At 45.2% G+C, this 18,876-nt stretch overlaps 1 protein-coding gene across 1 annotated transcript in view; it reads left to right on the top strand.

The window, feature by feature from the left end:
* The window catches only part of ZC3H18 (zinc finger CCCH-type containing 18), a 449,445-nt gene that overhangs the window by 356,211 nt on the left and 74,358 nt on the right, over nucleotides 1-18,876 (top strand). The window contains exons 11-12 of the mRNA XM_086945597.1: nucleotides 6,397-6,621; nucleotides 8,148-8,309. Of these exons, the coding sequence (XP_086801723.1) occupies nucleotides 6,397-6,621; nucleotides 8,148-8,309 (387 nt within the window). The remainder of the gene's footprint in view (nucleotides 1-6,396; nucleotides 6,622-8,147; nucleotides 8,310-18,876) is intronic.

Below are 18,876 nucleotides of genomic sequence, written 5' to 3'. Positions count from 1 at the left end.
ACATCTATCTGCTGGCGGAACACATCCCAGGGATGGACAGCCACCTTGCCGTCCTTCCCAGCAGGACGCGGAAACAAGTCCACTAGTGCGAACTAAGTCCTTCTCCCATACTTTTACAAGTGGGGTTTTCACAGACCTGTTCACAACTGCAGGCAACGCAAAATGCTGAGACTTTGCCTCCAGGTTTCCACACCCACTATCCAAAGTCATTGCTCTAGGGATGAACTGGTCAGGAATATTTGCCTACTCTTTTCTGCTTCTCCCTCTTCTTCCAGTTGTTGTTCAGAGGCTCAGGCAAACGTCTCTCACTCTAATTTTAGTAGCTCCCACTTGGGCATGCCAACCATGGTTCACTACTCTGCTCGAACTCTCAGTAGTTCCTGACCAGAAGCTTACCCTCAACCCAGACCTTCTGACTCAGAACCATGGACAAATCTGGCACTCAAATCCAAAGGAGCTCAGCCTTGCGATTTGACTCCTCAGGTCATATGATTTGTATACCTTAATCTTCCCCCTGAATGTATGACCATTCTTAAAGAAGCACATAGACCTACAACTAGAGCATCTTACGCAGTGAATGGGAAAAGATTTGTTTTCTACTGTTGTAGTAAAAAAATTTATCCTTTTGATGCAACTGTGCATCCAGATGAATAGTTAAATGCATTCAAACATGTTATGCCAAAGCTAAAAGGACTTTAACTACACCCCCTAGAGCGCACTCTACTCATAAGATAGGGGCTTCCATGGCTTTCCTGAGCATTATCCCAATAGCTGATATTTGTAAGGCAGCTACATGGTCTACAGCACAAACGTTCGCTAAACGTTGTGTGGATATTTTATCATGCCAACAAGCCAATGTAGGACAGGCAGTTCTATGCACTCTTTCAAACAACTGCAACACCCACAGTATAGCCACTGCTTCTGGTGAGGGACTTCATTACAATCTATGTATAAAGGAATATGTTACCTACCCTGTAACCATCTGTTTGTGGCATGTAGTGCTGTAGATTCACATGTGCTCACCCTCCTCCCCGGAAACCTGTGGCCGTTGCAGTTCCTTTACACTACTTGATTTGCATGGACATCTCTTTACTGATACTTATTTTCACTCTATTCTAACCCGCCTGCGGGAAAACAATCTAACAATGAAGTTGATGCCCATGCGCATTATAACCCAGAGGGGTAGTCACTTTGTCTTGCACATATCCGGACACAACACTAGATGGCGGAAGTATGCAGAGCATGTGAATCTACAGCACTACATGCCACGAACAGATGCTTACTGGGTAAGTAACATATTCCTTACTTTGTTAAAAAATCCATGAAATTCTCTGAAAAAAACAAAGGATACAGGAACGTTAGAGTTGGGAAATAGAATTTTTTTAAAACATACAAATTCTCTAAAATAACAAACGTTACTGGGACTTTATACTAAGTTTCACATTTTATACACACAGAACCATAGAAATTCAGCAGTTATAGTTAGTTATGTCCAATAACTATAACTCTTGCCCTAAGGTAACTATAACTTGCGCCCTTTTTTTATTTTATTTTATAGGGTTTTATATAGCGCGAACCTGACCCGAATCTGGTATCGGAGCCCTTTAAATAGCACCAGTTGCATTACATGAGGGTACATTCATTTTTAGGTCTCGCACCTGCGACGCAGCGCGAAGCACTGTCCCTGCGAGACCTATAGCTGTTGACTATGCTTTTAAGGGCTCTCAAGGGAGACTGGAGATGGGCACGTGCAGGCTGCAGGCCGGATCGGATTGGGACGCGCGCTTGAACACGCGCTCCATTGTGTCTGTGAACTGTTGCCGTTTATATAACTTTGTAACTTTTACTTTCATTCTCAATCATGTTCAGCTGGTGCTTTCAGCAAGATTTACGGCCTCTACTTTCAGGAAAGGAAATAACTGGCAGCTCGCTGGCGCCATAGCTTCAGTAACAAGAAATTTAAGTGTTCTTTACTAACAAGTATGTCTTGTTTGTGTTTTCTTTGAGCAAGTGTCAACAGACGTATAATAAAAAATAAAAAAAAAGTGCAGTTTTTCTGGTGCCTTAGCTTCAGTGAGCAACGTGTGTATAGCTGGCACCGTGTTTATGAGCTTCCTGCTTTGTTGTTTCACCTTTCAGCTTCGGCCTTGTACTGTAGAAACTCGCAGTTGTGGGAAAAAGTGTCCGCCTAACCGGCGCCATATGTGTTTTGGTAACAAGCACATACAAAATTCGAGCGTGCTTTCATATTGCACTAGTATTATCTGCCATATTAAGTATTCACTTTACATACGCATATATGTCAGCAAGTGTACTAAATAACTACCAAAAAAAGTATTATTGTCGACCAAACTTAAATGCCTACAAGCAATCCTTCTAATACTGCAATGGTATCACCAATGTTCTGCACAAGCGAAGGCGCTGTAAGTATTAACTTACAACTAGTACCTTTGTAAGCAAATAACAAAGCGCCGAACTTGCTGTACAGCACAAAAAAACACAGGCCTAGTGCGAAAACTTACAATGTAAAGAACATTCAATACAAGTGCCTACCGTCAAACAGTACATTTCCCAAGACTCTGACTTGTGGGAAAAAGCACGCCTACAAACAACTCTTTTAAAAGCGCAATAATAACACCAATGTTTTCTGCAGACAAAAGCATTGTAAGTATTAAGCTAAACCTGATGCCTTTCTGAGCAAATATAGTGCTGAACTTGCTGTACACCACAAAAAAAACGGGCCTACCGCTAACATTTCAAAAGTAAACAAAAAAGTCTGTAAAAGTTCCCATCGTCAAACAGTAGATTTCTATACTTACCAACACTTAACAAACGGCTATTTCTTACTTTTTATTTACAGTCTTTTTACAAACCTTACATAATGCTACCCCCATACCTTTAAAGGGCTTGCAAGGGCAACAGGAGATGGGCATGCGCAGGCTGCAGGCCGGATCGGATATGTGGACGCGCGAGTTCACCACGTACAGTTACGCACTGTGCCGGTCTCCCTTGCAAACCTCCCGCAGTTACTTTCACTTTCCCTCTCCCCTGTGCCGTCGGCTCCACGCCCGTACCGAAGTGCTCCTTTCGGCTATCACAGCACACCAGCACCGGCCGACCAATCCCCCCCACCCCCCGCAAACAGGAAACCTGGATAAAGTGGGCGCCCAGAAAGCTCTGGAAATAAACATGGACACTGTGCCTTTATCGGCACAACCACTTACTGCCCGCTCAGTTGTGCACCCCATCATGTAAGAGCTCAGCCACCCCCTGCAAAAACGCAAACAAATGGAGAATCCGCCACTCGCCAGTCTGCGGGAGGGAACTCCTCCTCTGCCAGCACGATGCGGGGCTCTCCCCTTAGTCATGGGAGCCCCGCACTGCTATCTGCCGCTCTTCACCTGGGCCCCTCCTGAGACCCAGGACTTCAGCTCCCGCAGTTACATGCGCCGCCACTGGGCACGAGCCGCAGATACCGCGCATGCGTGAGCCCTCCCAGGTCTCCCCTTTCCCCGCACCGATGTATCTCGTTTAACCCCCTATTTCCAGCTTGTTGATCTACCGTTTGTCTCACTTTTGAATTCATTTTGCTGACTAGACATGCACTTCTGGAACACAATCTATTCTTTCTCTCATCACCCCTTGCTTACAATTATTCAGAGAAACATATACAAGCGCCAAATTTATCTCTGGCCATTTGTGCAGTAATTATGGAGTTAGTTAGACGTCCTGTGCACAAACCCAGATACTATGCAGGTATGCTTGGCCGCGGTGGCAACCAAAGCCGGAGATGATGGGTAGATTCTTGTTTTACTAAGTATTTATGAAAGCCTTTCTTTGTAATCGACCACACTGACTGGACATTGACCTTTATTGTGTGAGTTATAGTCTACTATCTGCAAATGACTCAACCTTTACAACTTCCTAAAAACCCAGGACCTTAGCACTACTACCCCCCCACTCTTAATATCTCAGACCCTTTGCAAAAAATTACACAACAGTTCCACAATCATCTCACAGTCAAACAGCTTCCATGAAGGCGCAAACACCTGTCAAACCCAATACTGTCCTTGAGTCTCCTTCTTGAGTATTTTTCTCATTCATGTTGAGAAAACTCCAGCCGGCCTAGTGCCTTGAAGGGGAAACCAGGGTCTGGAAATTGAACGGTGCAAAGATTTTCGGCACTCCAGGCAAAATATAATTTTCGAGCCCGAGCATGTCATGTCACTGTCTGTAACAACTATGTTCAGGTCAAATAAGTACGTGCAGGAAAAAGAACAAGCATTTGCAATGCAATAGGTCGCGCATTTATGCTGTTTGAGCTATTGACATTGTAAATGACAATGCCCTTAATTTATGTTTTGGTTTTCCAATTGCTTAAACCAGCGTAAATGCGAGACCTATTGCATTGCAAATGCTTGTTTTTGTTAGGCACAGGGAGATTAAGTGATTCGCCCAGAATCACAGGATGTTCAGCGTCATTGCCGAGACTCAAACCCAGTTCCCCAGATTCGAGGTTGACCGCCCTAGCTGTTAGGCCAACTCCTGAATTTCTATGGTTTAGTGTATGTAAAATGTGAACCTAGCTATAATGTCCCTGTAACCTTTGGTTTTCTAGTGGAAAAAAAACACATATAGGTATATAATAGGTATATAAATATATAAAATATATATATATATTTATTTATTTATTTATTTATTTTCTGACTTTATTTATGTCACAGACAACACATGATGTCTTTCGGCTTGGCCGCCTTGATAACACAACCAGTAGTCTATCAAACTTCTCATCTTAAACAAACCTACTAAACATAGTGGAAGGACAACATTAATTCCTAGATTTCGGGTGTCATCTTGGAAGTTTGTCCAAGCAATACAATACATTTTTAAAAGACGGGTATGCCCCAAGACACAGTTTCCTAGGCATATAGGTTATGTCAAACCTTATTGAAAATTCTGGATACAAAGCTAATGTTTTCAGTCATGTTCACTGCTCATCTACAGCCAGCATTGGCAAATCCAGTAGGTTTTTCCTGCGCAAGAGCTACTAGCTTTGACAATGTCTTTTAGACATGTTGTGCAGAAGCATAGCATGGCAAAACCTATCGCTAGCCTCATCATTGTGCTTTTTTGTTCCTGGTGGGAATTGAGGAGGCAAGCAATAACTCAGGAGGGGGTGGAAGGGATGGAGCAAACAACAACAATGCAGAGAAAGGGGTGGCAAGAATGGGGAAAGAAACATCAACACGGGAAGGGGAGGGCAAGCAACAAGAAGGGATGGGGCAAGAAGTGCTGGAGATACAGGGCAGGTCACAATAATGAGGCAGGATGGACTGGGCAAGCAACAATGCAGGAGTTGGGCAGTCGGGACGAGGTAAGCAGCAATGTTGGGGGTTGAAGTTGGACGAAGCAAGCAGCCATGCTTGGGGGACAAGTGGGACAGGGCAAGCAGCAGCGTTTGGGCATGTACGATGGGGCACGCAGCAGCGCATGGGGCGAGTGTGATGGGGCAGGCAACAATGCATAGGGGTGAGTGCAATGGGGCAAGCAGCAATGTGTGTGGGGCATGAATGTGATGAGGCAAGCAGCAACACGTGGGGGTGAGTGGAACTGGGAAAGCATTCCATTCCAGGAGGGGGCTGTGTGGAATGGGAAACGCAAGCAAGAACACAGGTGTGGGCCAGTTGGGACATGGCAAGTGAGCAAGCAGCAATGCAAGCGGGTTGTCGCTGAGACAGGAGAAGCAAGACATATTGCAGGAGGAAATTAGGAGGGAGATGCCAAGCAAGCAGCAACACAGGAGGGGGCTGAGGAGAGGAGGCTGGAGAGGGAAGAATAGGCCAGGCAGCAACCAGGCAGGAGGAATAGGGCAATAACAACTACATAGGGGGGCGGGCGCTATGGGCAAGAAAGCAACAATATGGAAGTGGTGTGGGTGGAATTGGGCAAGGAAGCAGCAACTCAGGAGGGGGCTGATGGGACGGTGCAAGCAAGCAACAATGCAGAAGGTGGAATTCAGCCTGCAAACATATGAGCTCTCATGGAGTGCTGCCCCGGAAAGTAAAAAGTACAGGAAGCAGTACATTGGCCATGCACCACGGAAGGGAAAGCACACACAGAGGTAATGAAACTGCACATACTGACTAAAATGAAATAAGGAAATATATAACTATGAAGCCAACCAATGGGCGGCCCCAACCAATGGTAAGCCCTACACCCCTTGTAAGTAAACAAAATGTCATGGAAATTACAGTGCATGAACTGTTGTCCCAGGATAATCCTTAAAAAAATATGCTAGGGTATCAAATTAATTTTAGAAGGAATGTACTGTTTTTCTTTCTTAAATGTCTTTCTCTACACAGTGTCATGACTGAGTGCTATTTGTTCTCATTTCAGGTCCGGATCCTATTCCACATCTGCTTCCCCTTCCCCATCGCCATCTCCACACAGAGCCCATGGCAAACCCAAAAGTAATCCTGCTCCACCAGTGGCCCCACCTGTCGCCGCCGTTGCAACTGCCCCTGCTGCTGCTGCAGCTGCCGTAACTGCTCCTGCTCCTGCTGCTGCTGTTGCTGCTGCTCCTGCTCCTGCTCCTGCTGCTGCTGCTCCTGCTGCTAAAGGGTAGGAGACTATCAGCAATTTAGTTACTGGTGCAGGATTGATATATATCTATTCCATTTAATATACCACATTCTAGGATATTTGTGGTGTCTTGTTTCATTTAGTTTTTTCTAATAGCCACAAATTGTTGTGCAGTTTGGCATTTTCACTCTAGATGTGGGACTGGTTTTATTTCCCTGAGGAAGAATCCGTCCCGAGTCATCTGCAGAGGACCTAAGTGGCTCTTTGAGCCTATAACCATGCTAATTACTCTACGTAATTGATCAGTCATCGCAAATGTGTGTCTTTGAAAACACATTGTTCGAGGGAGGTTTAGAGCATATTGAGACAGAAGCTCAGGGGATTTTGAAGATTAAAGAGGGGAATTTTATTTATTGCCCAGAATATGGAGTACGAGGGCAATGACTGACACCTAATTTTGGACCCATAAAAGGGCTGCATAGGCACTAGTTTTGCTAATGGTACCAGCAGTGTGGGCATGACCAGGACATGTCTTAAGGCTACATTTTCAACTAGGAAGTATATTTATTGTTGGATTTACTATGCCAATCCGAGGATATATTGATCTTTACTTTCATTTTAGTGTTTTTTAGCACAAGTTGAGGTTCGGGCTTCATTTATTTATGTGGCTGAAAATTACATTGGGTTGGAGATGCCTTTTAGCAACTTTAGTTGATGCCAGAGCCCAGTGATTGAAGAGACTTATCCATGGTTACTAGCGATTTTGCGATCTGATAGGCTAATTACCCCTGACTCTACTACAACCACCCTTCGACAAAAGCAGACCATGTTGGAGCCAGCCACCTTGTCAGGTCCAAGTTTATGACTGGTTGAATTATACGATGTGTAACTTCTGGTTAGGGGAGGCTGATAACTAGTTGTAGGACTATGACTAGCTTTAACTTCAACGGTCTGTTGTCTTAACAAAAGTGTAAACAAACTAGCAAATGTGCTGTTAAATTCCACAAACCATAAGGTAAACCACGCAGAACCCTATGTCTCTATTTACCTCTTATTTTTCTGCCTTTTCATTCTGAATTGCATCTCGGATCCTGTAATTCTTAATTTGTGTATGTTCTTAAGCACAGGTTTCTTTTTAGAGATTTGCAGCATAGTATTTTGTGCAAAACTTGAAACTACCAGACCAGTTTCTGAGTGTGGGATCATGTACCCGAACAAGTTGCCATTAAGCATGTTCAAAGGATTGGATTCACTACAGCAAAAGTTTTCTCAAGGACATGTCATTTAAGTACATTGTAGCGGTCAGCATAGACTTTGGAACTTTCATTAAATATTTAAGTAAAGCATCCTGTGATAATGCCTGTGAAGTGGTGTATTGGCCCTAATCATTTACTTTGATTCTGAGCATGTTGTCAAACCTACGTTGAAAGGGATATAGCCCTTTAAAGCCCTTTCAGGTTCAGATCTGTCTTGTTAAATGGTATTTCGACTTAGTTACCAAAAACACCCCAAACAGTGGAGGAAAAACTTCAGTCCTCAGTTTTGGCTTTTCATCTTCTGCACAGAGATAAGCCTGTTGTGAAGAAGCCAGCTCCAGTGCCTGCCACATTGCCTGCACCAACGCCAGTTGTGAAACCCCCAAAACCACCTCCACCCGAAGTCCCTCCGCTCCCAGATACAAGAGAAGGGCGAAAGAAGGAAGTCAAGCCAAAAACTCCTCCACGAAGGTGAGTTTGAAACTTCTGTATGTTGGTCAATAAGAGGAAGCAGAAGATGTGTTTTTTTTTAATATCTGTATTTTCTTTTGAGCAGAAAATGTATTTACAACACTCGTACTGCTTTGTCAACTACATAGAAGATTTAAATGTTTTACCATGCTATGTGACAGTACGAAGAGGCCTGGTGATTACATTTTTGATGGATTTCTTTATTTTAACATCTTCGTCCAAGACAAGGACCATGTTAGTGAGTTGTAGCACTGGATTAGTACAATAAGGGTGATTTCTTGATTTATGTATTTTTTGTACAGTAACTCTTGCAGATGGTATTAGAATATTGTTACTTCAAAGCGGTATTACCATGAAGATCGGAAAATAATGTTGCCTTGTAGGAAATGTACGAGAGTCACAAACAAAAAATTAGCGATTCTCTAATTGAGAATCGCAAATTGAGATAGTCTTCCCATTCATTCCTATGGGCCTCTAGGCCCACAGGAATGAATGGGGAGTTATTCCTTAATTGCGAGTCGCAATTTGCGAGTCGCAATTAAGGAATTTTAAGAAATCGCTATTTTTTTAGTGATTTCTTCATGCATAGCCTTTTGCTATTTCTTATTAGCGAGTCCTTATTTTTTGCTAATAAGGAATAGCAAAATGGGTGCTTGATGCATCTGGGCAAGTCTCTCAAAATGAACTGATTTCAGGTAGGTTTGCATTAACGGTGGAGATATTCAGTGTTTGACTTTAAAGAGGATTTCCATAATGAAGACTAACCTTTGAACATCACAGTTCAATTAATACAGCTCATTATTCCAACTGCGAATCAACTTCTGGATGTGACACCAACAAGTACATAGGGCACCCATCAATGTACAAAGGTCCATTCTGTTTTTTTTTCTTTACACACCTTCTCAACACGGTTCAAAGCACACTGTGTTTCAACGATGACATTCTCAGCTTCCCACAGAGACTAGGTCAAATGTCTCCTAAAAGGGCCTGGGGCTTCAAACCTTGCAGATGATGCATACAGAAAATGTTCATTCATTTTGGACCTTAATGATGACTGTATGTGGTGTTTGGGATGGTGACATGGCATCATAATCTGTGAATCTTACACCACCATGCACCAAAAGTAAACAAGGGAATTGGTGGCAAATTATTTGTGACTGAAGGAAGAGTTCACATAAGAGATCTTCCCACAAAAAGTGCAGTAAGAAGAATTCCTCTTCTTCCTTGAGGAAGCGCTCCCATTGCCAGGAACATTCAGAATCTCAACACTTTTAATGAATTGGACTCTTCCTTGACATCAGATGAGAACCGTCTGTAGATAAATAGCTGAAACCAGGGTTCTCCATAACTTTGACTGTGCATGGGTTTTCAAGATGGCCCCACAACCCCTTTGGACACTCCCAATGGGAACATTCTGCGGGTTTTGCAATTCCAATGGCTCTGACCGACACTACTCCAAACGCCATGCCTTCTCAGGCTTCCGGCACTGGTGCCTAAGATGAAGTTGAAACTAACAGTCGCTGTCCCCTGTTCATTTGGGTCTACTTTCACTTCATACCTGGAGGTTGGTGGTGACAAATCACTGCATGGTCCAGCGGATCCGCAGTGGTTTTTCTCTTCCCTTTCTATTCTACCAGCAATACAAACTCACTTCCTGTATAGCCTGTTCACTAGCGTGCTCTTCAATCCCTTTTTTCTGGCCACGAAGAAGTTTGGGGACCTTTTCTAGATTTCCACCTTTTGAATTGGTTTGTCCAGCAAGACAAGGTAAAGATGCTGTCCCTGAGCCAGTCGGTCATCCTTGAACTCTTGAGACTGATGTGTGCCCCTGGCTCTCCGCATCTACCCCAAGGGACCCTCGCAGTTCAAGTGCAGATCTTCCAGTCAGTGCATCAGAATCTGCACTGGTGGATGGGCCCATCCAGTCTCCTGAGAGGTCGCCCGTTTAGCCCCTACAAGCTCAGAATTGTGTGGTCAGACACCCATTCACTCGGCTGGTGTGCTCATCTGGGTGACTTCATGGTTTGAGTCCTTTGGTCTGTGTCAGCACAGCAATTGCATATATAAATGTGCTTGTTCTGCATGAAGGCCTTTTTCTCTTGCATCTCCGGCAACAATGTAAAAATTCACTCAGATAACATCCTACAGTCAATTTTCCCAACAACCAGCAGAATGTCAGGTCATTGATCTTATGTTTCGAAGCAGAAGCAATTTGGGGAAGTAGATGCAAGAACCAGGAATCTTCCCATGGTGACTCGCCTGATATGCTCCCTCACTATTGCGACAGATGCATTAAGTTGTCTCCCACTGGAAGGCCCTACGTAGGAGGTACACTCTGAGGTGATTGAGGCAGTATTCTCCAGATTGGAGTTTCCGTTCATGGTTCTTTTAATCATTGATCCGAACAGGAAGTGTCCCCAGTTTTGTGCTTCGCAGTTCTCTCTGAAGGGTTTCCTTGGGGATGCCTTCCTCTTTAACTGGTCTCAGGCCTGATTTACTCTTTTTGACTATTCGGACAAGAGCCCTGTGGAAGGTGCAAGAGGATTAAGCACAGCAGATCCTGTCCACCCCAGACTAGACAAGGGGGCTACCCCTTCCTCTCTTAGGCATAACTGCTCTTACAGCAGAATGGTCCTGTCCTCGGATACAATTACAGCTGTTGTGGTTGCTCATGTAGAGATTGAGCGGTGCCAGTCTAACCAGATTCTCCTCTGTGCTTGGTGTGGCTGCTGTAATCATCTCTGTGGTCAGGAAGCCTGCTGCCGAATCCATTTGCGTTCAGTAGTGTGAGAGGGAATGTGTGAGGCATCTGCCCCTTTAAATTTCATCTATTTGAGGTTTTGTGATTTCCTATCTGTGGTTAGAGGCCAAGACTACCTAGCAGCCCTGTCTGCTTTCATGTGGCTGCTTGATCTTTACTGTTTAAATTTCCACTTGTGTAGCGTTTTCTGAAAGATTAGCTTTTCTTGTTCCCTCCCACAAAATGTGCTGTTACTCAGTGGTCTGACGACCATGTTTTGACTTTCTTGATGTCATCTCCATTCAAGTCCATGCACAGTTGCCTAGTTTGACGTCTGATTGTAAAAACAGTTCTACTAGTGGTTACTTTTGTTCGCTGGGTTGAAGAACTCTAGGGCTCTTTCAGTTCGTCTGCCGTTTACAGTTTTCTACCATGATAAATTAGTTCTTTGCACTCAGTCCACTCTTTTTACCCGAAGTGATCTCTGCATTCAATTTGGCAAGTCAGTTACTTTTCCATTACCGTTTTCTCTCTTGTTTCTTAGTCCCAGCAAGTTAAGTAGCCACATGAGACATATGCTTACCAGTAATGACCATATATGGCCCACAGAGTAAAAAAAAAAAAAAGGTCAGTCAGAGCCCTCTATCCCTCGTTTCTTGAGGAGCCCCCTGCACTAGGTGCACTTCAGATATAATTACTAGTCCAACACGCAAAAATTTGGTGACTAAATTGTGCAATGCCGTACAGGCAGATAGTTCACCGTGCTCAGATACAGTGCTTGTGCGTTGGAATATTGTGCTAGATACACACCTGACACAGGAGGACTGGGCATTTTGCTACACACACACACGGGAATGCTTACCCCAATTGCAATCTACACCTTATACATTTTATATACGTGCAGCAAATGTACTTTACACCTGCCCATTTCTGTAGATATGGTTGCGTGAAGACGCGCAATGTCAGACGTGGGGAACAAGATGCAGATTTTGCACATCTTGCATGGAGTTTTGCAGAGGTCCGGGTTTTTGGCGAAATGTGGTGCTGGAACTGTGCTGGATAACGACAGACTCCCTCAATTGCATTATCCAGTTATGTTTGTTGGGTTTAGTTAAGAAGCTGAAACCTCAGGATCGCCGATTTGTGGCAGTTGTGCTTCTGGTGGGTAAAAGACTGGTGGCTAGACACTGGGGTCAACACCATGCACCAGAACATGAGCGATGGTGAAAGATATGGTATATTGCAGAGACACCTTAGCAATGTAGTCTTTGGCACTACCTATGACGTCACGGTCGAAGGACATAAAGACTTCCTTTACAACATAATTGTTGGGAAACCCAGAGGCTCTTCATGATAGCCAGTGAATTGATGTTTGTCCAAATGATAAATTGTAATGTACTGTTTAGAAATGTACCATGTCACTGTCTGTCATGTACATGACACTGTAGAGATGACGATTCTGATATACGAACTGTATCCTTTTATTTTTCTGTAACGTTGGCTGAAATAATAAAATCTCCACACATTAAAAAAACTGAATATACAATTGGTAAAATGCCGGTTTGTTTTTAACCAGTCAAATGGTTAGTAAGTGATTTTACAGCGACGCATTAAACAAAAGCAAATGTCAAAGAGCACACCTCCAGAAAGAGGCTGCTTCAGCAGCAGTCGAAAGCGGCGCCATGTGTCCAGAACCCCATAGTGCCTGCCAGACTTTCCCTTTCTTAAGCTAAACACACTTGAATATCACTAGAACGACTATGCAAAGCAACCACTTATTGATTCCAGCACCTCACCAAATTGTGGATTTTAAGTGTTGTACCATGTTGACAGTTCACATAAAAAGTATGCTGTTAAACAAAAAGATGATTATTTTGCTCTCTGTCACTGACATTCAAAGTACTGCTTGGGTATTCAGCGCAGAGGTTTTTGTACCCGCTTTCTTACGTATGGTGCTAATCTTGACCAGTTAGCCCATATAGTGCTGTGGTAGAATATACCTTTCATGCAGCCCCATTTAGCACCTTCTGCAAGCTCTGTATTCCTACACTAAATTTGCCCAAACTGCTAGTGTCTACAGCACTACACCCTAAGCAAAATGACCTTGTGTTAGATAAATGTAATGTTTGTCAGTCAGTCAAAGATCTTTATTCGGAATAAAACATCCATAAAAGTACATAACAAAATACAATGGCACAAAAGTACAATACAAGAATAAAGAATAAACAACCAAAAATGTAGTCTGTCTAGTTCTACAAAAATGCAGGTACATATTAAAAGAGGACAAAATGTAATGCTTGATAAAATGCTCCGTTTGCATCACTAAAAACGGAAGCCAGGTGCTGGGGGAAAAGGAGCCTGCTAAGCTTCTACTAGTACGTTGTCCTCCTTCAGCTCACATTAGATCGCTTCTTGTAAGTAGAGAGAGGATCTTTTTTTGTATTTCTGTTTATGCTGTTAGACCCCTTTTGTACCGAGCCTAGGTATCCACTATGGTTTTCCCTGCCTCGCTGTGCTAGGACTAAGAAGACTTAGTTCTTTAATGTTTTCCAAAGTCACCTTTGAAGTCTTCATATGCTACCTATTTCATAAGAATCAACAACGTCGCGGGAAGTCTCATTTGCGCTTTACCTTCCCGTCCAGTCCACCAACATTAGAGCCTACTTGAAGGGGATTTCCGCAGAATGCCCTCTTCCGCTGATGTGCGCTTCTGATCTCAGTTTGAATTAGTAATTGATTAAATAGTGTGGTATTTCCAGTTCTTTCATTTTGCACTCGCTGCTGTCATTGGGGCGTTTTTCTACTGCTTTAGGGAAGTTCAGTGAACCTTCATGCTGATTGCAATAGTTTGACTGTTTCTTATCTCCAGGACTGCATCATTTCTGCCCTCCTATGCCCACACTGCGTAACATGGGATTCCCTTCCATTCATGCAGTGAGTGCCAGCTTCTTGAATCCTTGAACAGGGAAATTCTTCACTTATTCAATAATTTGAAGTCCGAGCATAGTCCCAGATGAATTTTGGTGAAAATTAAGAGGGTTATAAGTAACATTTTGATACTAATGTTGGAAGAGAGGGGACCAACATTTTTCAATGTTTTATTTCAGTAAGCTGTTTCAGACTTTGATGTACAGTATTAATACACGGTAAAGTGACCTAGTTAAAATTAGAAGTATACATAATAAAAAGGTCAAAGCAAACATCGTCATGAGCCAAATAAAGTTATGTAAATGGCCGCATGAGTCGAATGGAAGAAGCCCCCAGGGCCCTATTAGTGTCAAGGGGACTGATATATAAACCACAGATGGTTTGGGGCGGGTGGTAGGTAGAAATAGAAGTGGATCAAATAATTTGAAGGAAGGAAGTGGAGAGAGCAGGCAGCAGTTTGGATGAAAGATTTGTATTCCAAACTTTAATTTCCCAAAGTTGTTTCAACTGGCCTTAACCAGAAAGGCTTTGTAAGAGTTGCAGTGTGTCAGTCCATTGTGAATGTGAATCCTCTTAAAACTGGTATCACTGGCTGGTCACCCCTTGTTGTTTAAGGATGAGTCAAGGATTAGGTTAGTGGATGGTGATTCTTCAAAGAAGACCTCACCAGACAGATCGAGTATAATGTTTTTAAAAGATTGGCTTTCTAACAGCCATACAGTCATTTTGGTCCCAGTTCGAGATTCCTGTTTTGTAATAAGAATATGTGAGATGAGCTGTGTAATATTTAATATTCATTTTTTTTAGTTTGATGAAAGTGACCAGCTTGCTTAATGATTATATCTGATAGAGACATCTAGCCACAGACTCCTTACCTTTGAACTTCCAGGCGACAGACTGGATCAGGAAGATTTTTGATAGCAGTACCCCTGCATGCCGATAGGTGACATCCGTTAACTCAGCATGACGTCTTAGGCGTCTTGTTCATCGTCATGATTTCTGTCTCATCAATATTGGCGCCACCCTGGCGTGTTCACAACTGTTTTCTTTCCGTGCCAGCTAGGCCAGATCCATCAAAAAGAGCTTTTTGACTGACTTTTTCTGACTTTTTGTCGACTCCTTTTGGTGTGCTATGGATGTCTAGTAAGAAGTCCCCTGGGTTGGAGCCGTGCGGCACCTGTCACTGCGCCATGTCGGTCACAGACCCCCATTTGGTGTGTCTCTGGTGCCTGGAGCGCAACCACAACACATTCGTGCTCCGATTACCGGGCCATCTCGCCGAAGGCTTTGAGGGGGCAGTCCCAAACGCTGATCGCAGCCCGGTACCACGTAGGTCGGATCTTAGTCGAGAGGAAGTTCCGAGCACCACTCTGTGGGGTCAGAGTCTTCCTCAAAGTAATCGCGGTCAGGTAAGGAGCACTATAAAAAACATAAGCGTGCTTCAAATTCACCCTGTCCATCACGCGATGAGACTGAGGATCCTCATCCTTTGAGGCCCCGATCCACGTAGCAGGGACCTGGGTCGACTCCGTGTTTCCCACCCTTACTGTGGCCAGAAGTGACTCCCGCCCAATTAAAAGAGCTTTATGATGCCATGTGCACCATATTTGGGTTGCCTGACCCTGCCAGCGTGCCATTAGGACCGCAGGTTAAGCTGAAGGCTATCCTGTGGGCTCTACGGCCACAGCTCTGGCCACTTGGATCCTTTCCTGATCCGTACCGGTGCTGGTCGTACCTCTGTGACCTTCCCGTGGCCCACAACCGACGTCGAGGCCCTCTGCATCAGACAACATGGAGCCGATCGGGCGACCGCCGACGCCTAGACCAGCACCGACCGAGCCTTACGGCTCCATGACGTTCAACCTGTCCTATTCTGAAGGGTTAGGCATGGATGATGAAGAGTGGGAGGGGCAGCAGGATCCCTGAAAAATCTCACTGCCCACTCAAGACCTAGACTGGTATGAGGACTTGGTTGATCCCAGCGGCCTGACACCCAGATTCTGGCATCCTGTCTCCCCCTAAGCTGGCCACATAGGAGGGAGCTTCTTTCGCAATGGTGGTGCGTAGGGCTGCAGAGGTCTTGGACCTGCAGCTTCCTACGGTGGCAGTAAAGCCTAACGTCTTGACGGAGGTCCTGCAGCCTAGTGTCTCCTCTTCTGAACCCTTGATGCCATTCAGCGTGGCCTTTACAGATGTTCTACTGGGCACCTGGTCCAAGCCCAGCACAGGGGCTCCTGTAAATAGAACCATTGCCAGCCACCGCCGCCCTGGGTGATCCAGCTTTCCTCTCTACCCACCCCACAGAGCTTGGTTGTCCCAAGCCCTCACTTCCCATGGCGCATTCCATTCTGCACTTCCAGGTAGGGAATCCAAAAGGCTGGACAGCTTCGGTAAGAAGATCTTCTGTTCCACCAGCCTAGCATTGCGGACAGTAAACACTGCATGCCTCTTGGGCCGTTACTCTGTATGGGAGACGGTTGCGCAAGTGCTACCCAGAGTCTTAGAGGAGGACTGGGCTTTCCTCTCCCAAGCTATTACAGACGGGAGAGATGCAGCAAAGTCTACCATATGATCTGGCTTAGACACAACAAACTCGCTAGGCAGATCGACTTCCTCAAAGGTGGCCATTAGGCACCACACCTGCCTGCGGATGTCTGGCTTTTCGGTGGATGTCCAAGCTAATCTTATGGATATGCCCTTTGATGGCCCCTGTCTCTTCGGAGACCAGGCAGCTGCAGCGCTTGAGTGCTTCAATAACTCGCGAGCTACGGCCAAGTCCCTGGGCCTCGCCACCTCATCCTGGCCTGTGTCTGCATTTTTCAGAACTGCGGGAGGAACTGCGAACAACCTGCATTGGTGGCGGCTGACAAACCACGATTGGGTCAGAGAGCAGACACCGCTCTCTTCCCCTCCCACATCTCACAGTAGTGACGGATACGTCCCTTCTGGGGTAGGGCGGCCATCTGGGAAAGATGGAGATCAGAGGCCTCTGGTCTCTGGAAGCCAAGCTCCATATCAACTGGTTGAAGCTTTGTGTGATCTGGTAGGCACTGAAAGCCAGTTTTACCATCTCTCAAAGGAAGGCTAGTGCAGGTGTTCACGGACAACACTACCGCCATGTGGTAATGCAACAAACCGGGTGGAGTGGGGTTGTGGACTCTTTGTTAAGAGGCCCTGTGTCACTGGACTTGGCTGGAACAACAGGGTATATTCCTGGTGGTTCAACATCTGGACATGTCTCTGAACGCCAGAGCGGACAAACTCAGCCGGCGGTGCCTTACGGATCACGATTGGCCCCTCTATCGGAGGTAGTGCAAGGTCTCTTTTAATAGTGGGGAGAACTTTGGTTAGATCTGTTTGCCTCCGAAGAGAACGCGCAATGTCAGCAGTTTTGCGTGCTGGAGTTTCCAAGGCGGCTCTTGCTCGGCAACGCTTTTCTTCGTGAGTGGTGCACAGGCCTCCTATACGCCTTTCCGCCCATACCACTCCTGTCCAGAGTGCTCGTCCTCATGGCTCCGGACTGAGCAAGGAGAGTCTGGTATCTCGAGCTTCTCCAAATGAGCATCGATCTTCCCGTCAGTTTGCCTCTTAGGTAGGATCTTCGATCGCAGCAGCAGGGAAGGGTCCACCAACTAAACCTATCCACTCTCTGCCTCCTAGCGTGGAGATTGAGTGGTGACAGTTGACCGCTTTGACCTTCCTGGCGAAGTCTGTGAGGTGATTCTGGCAGCCAAGCATCCCTCCACAAAGTTGGTAAATGCCTGCAGATGGCAAACATTTTGTAAATAATGTACAGAACGGTCTGTTGGCCCTCTGTCTGCTTCCCTGTCAGATGTTCTTGTTTTTATTCTCTCCTTGGCCCAGCAGGGCTCTGCTCTGGGCACTTGGAAGGGCTTCCTTTCGGCCCGGTCTGCTTTTCTTCGGCTGCTGTTAAGCCATCTCTTTTCCAATCACCTCTTGTACAGAGAATTTTGAAGGGGCTTATCCATATCTTTCCCCTGCACCTTTTATTATGCTCCAATGGGACCTTAATTTTATTCTTACCATTTTGATGTGTGCACCATTTGAACCGCTGCCCAATTGTCCCCTCCTGATGCTCACTATCCAAACAGCCTTTTTAGTGGCAACTTCTGCTAGGAGGGTGAGCGAACTACAGGTATTGTCATCTCAGCCTCATTACCTGACCGTCTTTTCAGGCAAAGTAGTGCCTCACACTAGGGCATCTTTTCTGCCTCAAGTAGTATCATCTTTTCATCTGGCTCAGTCTGTTACTCTGCCCACTTTCTATACACCTCCGCATCCTTCCAAGGAAGGAGAGCGTCTCCACCGTCTGGACCCAAAAAGAGTGTTATCATTCTACCTGACTACCAACTCTTCGTAGGGTACGTTGGAGCAAAGAAGGGGCAAGCAGTTCAGAAGAGGATCATTTCACGCTGGGTCATCCTTTGTATACAAATATGCTATGCCTTGGTGAAGAAACAACCTCCTGAAGGTCATAGGGCCAATTCTACCAGGGCAAAGGCAGCCACCAGGGCTCTTCGACGTGGTGTCTTGGTTTCTGACATCTGCCAACCGGCCACGTGGGCATCTCTGCACACGTGTGCCAGACACTACTGCCTGAATTCTGAGGTCCGCAGGGAGGGCCTCTTTGGCCGCTTTATCTTTCAGGACTTCTTGGTCTAAAACCTTTCCACAGTGCTTCCCCTGGGATGGTATTGCTTGGGTATCTGTTGAAATGTCAGGAATCTTGGGCTAGATGTCGCTATCAGATTGACAAGTTACCTTCGTTAACACCTTATCTGGTAGAGTCTTGAGACCTATTACAGCTTCAAAGATCAGACCTAGCCTACAAATCTATGTCTTTAGCCTGCAGCCTCTGCTGCATACCTAAAAAACATA

This window comes from Lissotriton vulgaris, chromosome 12 (genome assembly GCF_964263255.1).
Source record: "Lissotriton vulgaris chromosome 12, aLisVul1.2, whole genome shotgun sequence".
Lineage (NCBI taxonomy): Eukaryota > Metazoa > Chordata > Amphibia > Caudata > Salamandridae > Lissotriton > Lissotriton vulgaris.
Note: the sequence above shows the minus strand (reverse complement) of the source record. Positions and strands in the feature narration are given on the sequence as shown.